We start from the raw sequence: 12,036 nt of genomic DNA, 5'->3' as shown, positions 1-12,036 counted from the left end.
TTCTGTAAATTTCTTAGATAGAGATTAAGAATTTCAAAGTATTTCGTATTTTATTCGTTTCTTTGTGGGTTTTTTGATAATATCGTAAGCTGTTTAATTTAATTATCTGAAATATTCTTCCAATTTTATTCTATAGTGTTATTGTTGATAATTGCTTTTATTATTGATATGTTCTTATGTGATACCTTGAAATATTTTTTCTCGAAACTTTTAGAAAAGACTTTGAGTTTAGATTATGTCATAATGCACACAGATAATTGTGCAATTAAGATGAAGGTACTTGGATAAAAAAAAAATCGCAATGTCATTCTCATATTTTAGAATTATGGTCCGTACATAGTACTCCGTACTTTATTTTCTTACTGACTATAATTAGACTAATTTGAATGGGGGGGGGGGGGGTAAAAGAAGCGTAACCGACAGTGGGTTTCCGACGATGTTAAATCTAACAAGCTCATTCAGAGAATCTGTTTTTTCCTGCAAAAAGGTACCGCAGGTAATCTTCAGTAAGGTTACCCAAAAAGTTAGCTTTTTTTTTTAATTCCATTTTGGCATTAATTTGTTTTCCTTCGTACAAAAAGACAGCAAAAAAAAAAAAAAAATAATAAATAAATTCTGGTAGCATATTGCGAATTAATTTTAGTCCCTGCGAGGGTCTTCTGACTGCTATTTTTATTTTTATGTCACCTCTGGCTATCCGTATATTGGAAATATTTTTCCGGATTAATAATGTCCATTCAAAACCGTATAATTTTGTTTTAAAAGAAACAAATTTATTTAAAGAAATGGAAATTTTAAAAAAAAAAACGGGAAACAAGAATAAAAGAGTTGTTATAATTTTGGAGTGTCCTTTCATAAATAGGCCTAGAGCAAATCCCACTTCCGCGAGATTTCGACGCCATTACAGTCGATGAACGACGAAAAAGGAGGAGGGGACTAGAAAATGGTGAATTGTTTTGTTTATTTGATTCTGTTCAGCAACATTTAGAGATCACATGAACTAATAGTACAATTACCCATCGAAATGTTTGACCAAATTCTTCACTGCATTAGGAGGTTAATGCATTCTAAACATTTTACTTGGGGGTGGTCTTCCGAGAAGAAGTTAATCACATGACAGAAAATAATAAAGAATCGATATAGCTTATCATATTCTATGGCTGATGATGTACATATTTTTAATGTGTCTTATAGTGTAAGACATTGATGCCTCACATCTTATTTGTGTATGACAAATATGAATTCAAAATATCCAAATGTGAAAGTACCTGGAAATTTGATTAGCTCGAATTTCCTCAAACGTCAGAGAGTATCCAATGTTCATGTTGTTTATAAAAATAAGCAATCGCTATGGTCAAAAAGGAAATGTATGATATAAAATCCAATATAATATTATACTTTATTCAATTCATTATAGAAATAGAATTTTAGAATTGAAGACTTATTTTCTACAATGATTGAAGGCTTTATTAATGATTGATTGACTGTTAATAACAAGTTGATGGTGCATCCATTTGGACAAACCCTGTTGTATTACTTGACACGTTCACTTCTGACTTGGGGAGCCACCTCTTCAATACAGATGAGAGAGATGCGAGAAATTTAATTATTCAACTTTATGTCTGTGTGAATTTTAAATTTCCTAAACTTTCAAATTTATTCAATTATCGGTTTTTTTTAAATTTATTTATTTTTAATATTATTTTTAATATTATTAATAATACAATTAGTTATTTTTATCTGAATTTATGAATTAAACTTAGTGCTTAATTTTATTACATGTACTATCATATGACTTTTATTTATTTATTTATTTATAATACAATATTTATTTTTGTTTCTCTTAATGCAATCATATTGCTTTTCAAGTTGCTATTTTTCTTTAACATTCTAAAGAAACTATAAATTCTTAAAATTTGTAATTCTTAAAATTCATTTTATCTGTCATAATTTTTGTATGTGTATATATGTACATGTGTTTTTGCATGTAAACTTATGTCGTAAATGTTTTATTGTGATATTTTAACTGTGATAGTCGGTTTAAGAGCTCTACAGAGCTCATGTTTATTGTTATGTATGTATACAATGCCGACTTTAAATAAAATTTACTTACTTACTTACTTACTTATGTTCATGTGTGGCTACAATTTTTTATTTGTACTTTTGTAGAGTTTCTTTGGATTCGGCCCTAGTGCCGACATCGATATAGTGCTAGATGGACAGGATACTAGAAAAACTGCTGAAATCAAAACAGAAGATGGCAAAAAAGAAAGACATTTTTTATACTATGATGGAGAAACAGTAGCTGGGAAGGTAAACTGAGAATGAAGTTCATGTTTTAATGTTTTCATTCATCCAATACACTTTAGTGAAATGTAGTTGTGTGGTGCAATAAAATTTTTTTTTATCCATAAGAAATATGATGGAGCAATTATTGAACATGTCCTCATAGAAACTGCTTAAAAACATAAGTAAGCAAAATATGGATATTGGTATATATTTACCACATTGACATCAGAGAGATATTTTGTGTGTGTACACTCTACACTGGTTAATTGCTCATTTGGTGGTCCAAATTTGTTTTTTTTTTTAACCTATGCTATGCACACAACTCTGTGATACTAGTAAATACAATCATAACAATCCATAATGTCATCAAAGTTTCAAATGTATGAAAACTTAATTGTAGGTAAATATTACAATGAAAAAGGCTGGAAGTAAAATGGAACATCAAGGCATAAAAATAGAATTTATAGGTCAAATAGGTAAGAGAAATAAGCTTAATTTGCTGTATAGGAGTTAGAAAATTTGTTGCTCTTGAAGAATATTGACGACTAAAGCTCATAAGGCCATAATAAATAAATTGCTAGATTCTCATCTGGTTTTTTTTTTTAATGAGGCGGGCGGGCGGCTTTTATTTTATATTTTTTATTTTTTCAATTTTGCAGATTTTTTATCGACCTGGTCAATCAGTGTAATTTTATCTACAATACCCAAATAAAAGTCATAGTAAAGGTTCAGTTATCTCTTACTTCACATCATCACCAATCTTTTTCAACCAATGACCCTTTTTTAAAATATATACGCATGTATTACAGCAATTACCATCTTTTCAGCTGTCAAAATCATGTCGACTTTCGCTGGATTTAAAACGAAAGTAGAATGGTAGATGAATACCAATCCCGATCAGAAATAAGACGAAGAAAAACAGAAATTTAAAAAATCGAGGCGGGGGTATAAAAAAGAATCTAGGAATATTTTTATTATGGCCTAACATGAATTTTCTTTTAAACTTAATTCTTTGGAGCACTGGTATTTTGTGCCAGAATTGATGATAATTAGATGAAGTAAATAAAGAGATTAAGTGTGACAAAAATTTTAAATCGTAGTTTGTGGATTGTAACTTCGGATTAATTTATTGTAGAATTATATTATGACCGGGGAAATCACCATGAATTTACCTCTCTTGTCAAAGAGCTGGCTCGGCCAGGAGAGATAACCGGGAACACAACCTTTGGTTTTGAGTTCCAGCAGGTTGAGAAACCCTATGAGTCATACACAGGTGCCAATGTTAGGTTACGGTAAGTCAGCGGATATATAAGGTGCCAAAAAGTATTCATTTTGATAATTACTTCATGTTCAAGTCTTCTCAGCAGGGAAAATGAAGAATATGAGAAAAGGGTATTTTTATTGTAAGGAGTGTTATTTAAATAATAATATTTGTGTTTGTTCACAATAAAGAATTTACATTTTACAAGTCATATAAACAAGTTTCAGTATTAAAATGAATTTGATACATTGAAAGAACTTGCAATTTATTTTTGTCTGCTTTTGAGCAGGTACTTTTTACGAGTGACCATAGTGAAGAGATTGTCAGATACTGTGAAGGAACAGGATATTATTGTACACACGTTATCACAGTACCCAGAAATGAATAGCAGCATAAAAATGGAAGTCGGAATAGAAGACTGTCTACATATAGAATTTGAATATAATAAATCCAAGTGAGTATCGCATGATGATATGTTGAATCAGAGTTGAGATGAACAAAACACAGGCTGTAATTTTCAAGCTTTAGTAAATTCAAGAAATGTGAAAAATTTTCAGTGACATGTAAGGATGTACAAGATATGTCCATTGTAAAATATTCATAGTATTTAAGATTATTTGGATAAATATTTCCAGCTCTCTCAAGTTAAAGTATGCTATATGTTTTTCTCTTCATGCTTAATTGAGGTACCATTTAAAGGATGTAATTGTTGGGAAAATTTATTTTCTGCTGGTTCGCATAAAAATTCGCTACATGGAACTAGCAATAGTCAGGCGTGAAACCACAGGAGCAGGTGATCTTACATAGGAGAGCTGTGATCTTGTGGGGAACTCCCAAATTCTGATAACAGATTACTTCAGAGTTTATATGATTTATAGAAATTAATTTTAAATAAATTTCATCCTAATTTAAAATGCAGTTTAGTCAATCAAAATGTATGTTTCACTTTTCAATTTTACCTGTTTTACTATACATGATTTCTTAACGTCAGAATTACTGAATTGAACACAGAAAATTCCTTTTTGCAATGATTAAAAAAAAAACTACAAAATTAATTTATGCCTGCTCAGTTTGTTATCAGAAATATTGGAAAGCTTGCTCACAAACATTTGGTTATGCCTATACGTATATGTTGTGACATTTTGTTTCAAACATAATTTTTTGATTTCTGTTACCTGCTTAAAAGTGATATATATATATATACATTCACTTGTACATTTATGGGTTGGTTATTTTTATTTGTTTTCAGTGCCTGACATTATTTTGACAGTGTCTATATGTCATTGTTTTGTATTTAATTAGTTCAAGTTTTCTATGAAGACGGCAAAATTGAGTTACTCTTAGGCCTGTTTTTTTTTTTTTTTTTTTTTTTTTTTAAATTTTGTTTTTGTTTAGTTATGATTGATTTATTTACACAGGTACCACTTGAAGGATGTGATAGTGGGGAAGATATACTTCTTATTAGTACGAATAAAAATCAAGCATATGGAAATTCAAATTATCAAGAGAGAAAGCACAGGGACAGGTATTATTTTACCACACAACTGCACTGTTTGACATTTCACAATAAACAGTAGAGTAGAAATTTAACATAATTAAATGAGCTATACTGTATTTGACATTTCAACATAAACATTAGGATAAAAATTTAACAGAATTTGAAGAAGGGCGTTTTAATGGAATTGGAAGGGATACATTGTTATACTTTGATAATTGCATACTTTGGCATCTCTCGTGAGAGTCCCTGAAGAGAGATTTGTAACAAATTGTTTTGTCACCCAGCTGACTGTAGCTGTATCAAAGCTGACATATGTATCAGAAGTTTAGAATTGAGAATATTGACATGTTAACATTCACATCTTCTTTTATACATTTTAGTTTTAAAAATATTCAGAAACACTCCCAGTCACATATAAACAATCTTAGTTCAAGTTGAATATACTCATTTAGATAAGAACCTTAACACACATGTGAAACCCTTGTCAAGCCAATAGATATAGCAGCTACATTATAATATTAGTACAATAACATAAGTTAAATATGCATTCATGATTAAGGAGTATAAAAATTGAATCAGATATCAGCAAACCATTTTACATTTAATATTGAAGATGTAATAAAAATTAATGTTTGTCAACATATTTTGATATTTATTGCAATTTGAAACATTTGCATGTACATGTACTTAGATTTAAATTTTTAAGTTATGTTTTGTTTTACACAGTACAGTGAATAGTGCATTAATTTTGTTTTAACGAAGTTGGGGAACATATTGTTTTTACTCTGTTTCTTATTAAGGTCTTCCGTCTTAGCGGAAGACCTATCTTGTTATATTAGGTTTCTTTTTCACTTGTATTATTATTGTTTTTTTTTCTTACCGATTTTGTGCATGCGATTTCTCGAAAACGGCTCAATGGATTTCCATGAAACTTTCAGGACTTATGTTACATCACTTGAACCTTATGCGTTTTTTTCCGTTTTGATGACGTCACTTCCGGTTTGGAATCAACTTTTATGGTTTTTTGAAGGTCGTTTTGTCTGCACGATTTCTCTTAAACGGCTTTAGATAGACACATGATACTTTCAGGTATGGTAGACCTATGTCTGGATTTGCGGAATGTATTTCATAGGAAGTGCCGCACGTCGGCGCTCGCTATGGCCCGAAAATAGACACATCGCGAATTTCGAAATTTTTAACACCTTTTTACCTGGAAATATTTTGTTAAAACATATTTTTATTGCCCAAAACGCTATCTCTTAAAAAGGGCTGGCCCCTAAAATTAAGGGCCTAGAGGGGCCGAAAGTTTTTTCTTTATATCTCAAAAAGTATTGAGAATTTGTAATATGCCCAAGAAGCAAAGTTGTTCAAAATGTCAGGCTTAATCTATTGGAAACGTTGGCGTCATCACTTCCGGCCAAACCGGAAGTAGTCGACGCTATTTTTGCCGTTCTTGACAAGTTTTTTGGGTAACATATGTCTACTGGGAGCATAAAAATTAATTTTTCGTTCGTTGTCGTCATTCCGGTGAAACCGGAAATAGCCAATTTTGCTTATTTTTGAATTAATTAACATAGCTTTAGAGGATTCAAACCATTTTTAGGCGTTATTTCTCATTTTTGTTAAAAATGAAAGCTACTTCCGGTCAAACAGGAGGGAAGACCTACTCATTGCTTTGCAACGAGCTTTGCTCTAGTTATTATTATTTTTCTTCTTGGGAAAATTTTGTCCGCGAATGATCTTGTAAAGTACACATCCGATTAAGGGGAAACCTTTTTAGGGTAAGTAGGCATGTTATGTAGATTTGCGGAACGAAGGTCATTTTCCGCGCACGTGCAACACGTGAAATGACCAATATACTTGAAATTGCCTAACTTTTACATTTTTTGATGTAATGCTTTGATATTTAGAATATATAGACATATTATAAATGTAGATAAGATGACATTGTCAAAATGCCATTTTGAGCGCACGTGCTTGCAAGAGCGTGCACGTGCAAGACGTGAAATGACCAATATAATGGATATAGCTGTAACTTTTCTATTTTTTGATGAAATCTTTTGAAATTTAAAAAGCAAGGATATATTAGTAGCGTAGACAAGACGACATGATCAAAAAAGCAAGATCTCACGCGCATGCACGTGCGCTTTGCTCTGATTGGCTGAAACTAAAGTCTCTATATCTTTCTTGTTTTTCGACGAAATCCTATGAAATTTTTAACATAGCCATGCATTAAGATATCCTACAAAATGATCTATAGCAATTATCATGAAAACACGTGCATGCACGTGTGCTGCAATCTGATTGGCTTAAACTTTAAATAGCTATAACTCCCTTGGTTTTCAACAAAACAGGATGGAATTTGGACCAAAGATAGATATAATGAACTCCTACAAGAAGGTATGGTCACCATGCACATGCATACACGTGCGTGTACGTGCACTGTAATCTGATTGGCTGAGACTTTAAACAGCTATATTTCCCTTGGTTTTCAACCAAACGGGGTGGGATTTAGAACATAGATAGATATAAAGGACTTCTACAAGAAGATATGGTCACCGTGCTCATGTATGCACGTGCGTGCACATGAAATGAGATAAATCAAAAATACACTTGAATAAGCGTATTTTTTAATACTTTTGGATTTAATACTTTAATATTTAGTATATAAAAAATATATAGATTGTGTAGACAAGATGATATGGTCATTACGCACACGCATTCACATGTGCACGCTTCCAATGCTAAAATTTGAATGAACTTGGCGTTGTAAAAGTCTCAAATGCATAGATTTTGTCCTATTTTATGAAGCTTACAGGGAATATGGCACCAAAAGGGAGTTGGGGAGCGTTTGGGGAACATCTGTAACGGTCCCCGTTACAATTAGCACTAGTTAATTTTGTTTTAACTTGGTGGCAGTTTTGTCTGAAATAATTATAGTTAATATAACTGTAAATTATATTGATTTGATCAGGAAATATTCACAATAAGCAGCAGTTACTTCCTTTTGTTGTGGTCTCATGGGAAAAAGTTTATTTTTCGTATTGGATAACTTTTTGACAGGCTACAGATCTATAGCTCACTAGAGAGCTAATCCATTGAAAGAAGCATATTTTTATTGCCAATCAACAGTGTTCTGTTTTAATACTTTATTTATTTCTCTTAATATTTAAATAAATTGAGAAACTGCACACTTTTGTGCATAATGAATCTACACTTTTTATACAATTGACATTTTAGCTGTCTAGTCTTGCCAGTTTTTTCAGACCGGCTACAGACCTGCAGCTACTCTTTTGCATGAATTTTTGCCAGCTTTCTGTGAAAAATCAATTTCATGTAATTGTTTCTTTTTCTATGATTGGCAACACATACATTTACATGAAATTATCATAGTATTGAAAATCAGCCATATGATGTTGTAAAAGTAATTTTCACACTATTTAAAACTTACTAGTGCTGGATGTGCAAAGGGAAGTAACTCAATGAATTTATTAATTTATAAACATTTTAAAATTCTGCATTTAATAGAAAAAGAAATGGAAACAGTTAAATTATTTTAAAGTTGTGTGTTACTTTGATTAATTTTAGGTCCCAATACATATAATGAAAATGAAACAATAGCAAAGTATGAAATAATGGATGGAGCACCAGTCAGAGGTAATTAAAGTGGACTAACACCCTTAAGGTGGACAAATCCTGCATATGTATTTTTCTACCTCCTTTTGAAGAGTTTCATTTTTATCAACTTTCAGAATAAAATTATAGTATGATTTATTTTAGGTGAGTCAATACCAATCCGATTGTTTCTGAGTGGATACGAGCTCACCCCAACCATGAGAGACATCAACAAGAAATTTTCAGTCAGATACTATCTCAACCTGGTTTTGGTGGATGAAGAAGAACGACGGTACTTCAAACAACAGGTAAGGAGAGGTCAATAGGTGGCACTCAGATTTACAAGGTTACCACCCTCTGACAGGTTCCAACTATAGCAAGTTCATCAGACACAGTACAATATCTCGTAATACTATTTTTATACCCCCTTTGAAAAAGGTAGGGCATATTGCTTTGCTCCTGCCTGTTGGTCTGTCTTTCTGTTGGTCCATATACAATTTCTGTTCATTTTCTTTGCAGAGGTTGCCCATACTGAAATGAAATTTGGTATACAGATTTATCATAAAAATATCTACGCCTAAGTGTTTCACAAACATCTCTTGTTTAATATTTATTTCTAAATCAGGCATGATATTTATGTTTATTTTGTTGTTTGACTTCTGTTATTTATAACATTAAGATCATTAAAATCAGAAAACATTGTTGCTACAAGGGAGGTCAGTATTGTCTCTTTGTTGCTGTAAATAGAGATCAAGATCATTTGTCCCTTTCTTTGATGTGCAAAAGTCATTACTCACAGAAAATGCTCGTCTGATAACATGAAAAGCAAAAACAGGATGTTGTGATAACAGCTTTGTTTCTCTAAACTTTCAGGAAATAACAATTTTCCGCCGGGCTGACAAAGCCCGTCGAGCAGTAGCAGGAGAGAAGAAGCAGACGCATCATTCAATGCAACATCATAAAGAGGCTGCCCCACCACCATCATTAAAACCATCGGAGGAGAATTCAGACAGCCAATGATGTCGCTTCCTGTCATGTCCCATCATTCTTTATTCACAGAGGCTTGTGATTACCATAGCAACATTAATTACTTCACTCAATGTGTGTATATGTACAAGAAAAAAAGCTCCCACTTCAAGGTTTTTTTGGTTATACACTTACAGCTTTAGTCGTTTATAGAGCTAAATGAATATTCTATTATTTGCAATTATTCTTTCTAAACAATATGAATAGTTCTGCTACGAAATTGATCAAAAATATACCACAGCAACTTAGCAATGAATGTTGTGCATCATCAATTTAGTTTTTCAGTTTAATTCCTGAGTAGAAATAACTATATGATAATTTCTAAAATGGGCATTGATGCATTTGTCTTCACTGGAGTTTTTCATATTCAGATTTTACAATGTCCATTACTGTAACCCATCAAGAGTTTTGGCAACTGTTAAATATGCTATTAAATCATTGCCTGAAAAGAGAATGTAAACAGGGTATTGATTTAAAGTGTTTAGGAAAAAGATAAACAAAAATTGATTATTATTTGTATTTTGTTAAAAAAGTGATAACAAAAAATTAGCTCTTAATCAACTATTCAGAACAAGAACATGTATATTGTCCTATACATTGAATCATTTAAAAATATAAACATTGGCAATTTTTAAAATTCTCTGTCCTAAAAGAATTGAATATAAAATGTAGACATTAAATTTCTCATACATTGAGGGAGTCACTGGCTCTTTAGTACAGTTTTATTGTAGTGGGATACAATTCTAAAATTCTGTGGAAGCCGATTTTGTATCAAATTTAGATAAAGTATGGTTGGACACTAGTATTTTAATGTAATTTGTACAAATGTAAATATACAAAATATGTGGATTTGCGTCCACAGTCATGTGCAATGTTAACTCATATTGATATGTGATTGCCCATTCAGAACCTCCCAAGTGTACATGCGTCATGATAGGATATGTACTTGTAAATCGTAATTTGTGTTTCCGTACACTGTTACTTATTTGAATGGGATAAAACCTTAACTACAGCTGTAGGGAGTTTGAAACAGACAAAAATATTTTGAAAGAGTATCAGTGTTATGTGAGAAAATATGTTTATTAAAGTGTAAGAGATGTCCCATTGTCCTGATATTGGAGATGAAATGGGTGTGTATGTTGCACTCTGTAGTTTCAAGAATAATGTCGAGTTGTTTTTTTTTCTCATGCGTTCTAATCTTCCACTTCTAGTGTGAGCAGTGCTTAGAAACATATTTCTCTGAATTTTTAAAAGTGCTTTACTAAATTATTAAAAGTTCAAGAAAACCCAATGGCTACTTTCATAGTGATAAGTAAATTAACATGCTTAATAGTGAGTAGAAGTCATTCCACATACAAGTTTGAACAATGTTGTTTTCCTAGAGAAGAAAAATGTTGATGTGTAGGTTAGAAAGATATCATGCTTGTGCTAAATGTTTTTTGTGTTTGTATAAAAAAAATCCTTGTTATGCGTTGTACATTTAAACGATGGTAGTTAAATTTTTGTGTGTGAAAGGATGAGGATTCGAGAAAATGTCTGCGAGGTATAGTTTGGAAGAAATAATGTATACGTAATGTATTTATGAATAAAAACAATGTTACATGCATGCATACTCCAGTATGACATTTTAAAGAAACAAATATCTATGTTATATGTCAAGGAATTGTGTACCGTTTCTGAATTGAAGACGAGGGTTTCATAGGTAGTTTAGAGGGGACCACATTTTCATTGAATTTAATTTTTAAGAAATATTTATGTTGCAGCAGTTATAATCATTATCATTTTTTCTGCGTTTCTTCATTTAATGTAGAACTTCTCTCAAGAGTCTGATTGCACAGTTGCGTAAGAATAAGAAAATTCTGATATAATAAAACTCATAATACATGTCTTAATTTACTCTTTATGCAACCATCTACCAAGGCATTCTCTCAATAATGATAACTGGCACTGTGCTTGCTCTAACGACATTTTAGCTGTAAAAAAGAAAGAAATTCAAATAAAAACTGTTTCACTGACATCAGAACCCTTTTGTTGCCAATTCCTTGTCTTGTTTTTCTCATAAATTTAAGTGAATAAAATTTTTAATACACTTCACACTGTGTTTTGCATTGTTAGCAATATATCAGAAGAATTTATTTTGAAAGTAATATAATTTAGTTGTTAAACCCTAATAGAGGTTTTGAATTTGAGAAAAATAGTAGTTGTTTTTACATACACATGAATTTGATGGAACAAATTATATCACTTGATTTTAAAACATTTTGAAGATAAAGGGAGGGAGCAGCAAATCGTTCGATCGTTAGCATGTACATGTACAGTATACAGGGAAATTTTCGCCCCCGTTTTA

At 31.5% G+C, this 12,036-nt stretch overlaps 1 protein-coding gene across 1 annotated transcript; it reads left to right on the top strand.

The window, feature by feature from the left end:
• The first annotated feature begins 814 nt into the window (after positions 1 to 814).
• On the top strand, positions 815 to 11,783 carry LOC134277323 (vacuolar protein sorting-associated protein 26B-like). The gene is made up of 9 exons (XM_062759656.1): positions 815 to 946; positions 2,170 to 2,313; positions 2,690 to 2,765; positions 3,425 to 3,581; positions 3,840 to 4,004; positions 4,969 to 5,075; positions 8,637 to 8,705; positions 8,829 to 8,971; positions 9,537 to 11,783. Exons 1-9 carry the CDS (start codon positions 944 to 946, stop codon positions 9,681 to 9,683), a joined length of 1,011 nt encoding a protein of 336 aa, XP_062615640.1. The 5' UTR covers positions 815 to 943; the 3' UTR covers positions 9,684 to 11,783.
• Positions 11,784 to 12,036: the final 253 nt, after the last annotated feature.

Source organism: Saccostrea cucullata, unplaced genomic scaffold (genome assembly GCF_032062105.1).
Source record: "Saccostrea cucullata isolate Sc308-1 unplaced genomic scaffold, CSIRO_AGI_Scuc_v1 ctg200, whole genome shotgun sequence".
NCBI lineage: Eukaryota > Metazoa > Mollusca > Bivalvia > Ostreida > Ostreidae > Saccostrea > Saccostrea cuccullata.
This window is presented reverse-complemented; position numbering and strand designations above follow the sequence as displayed.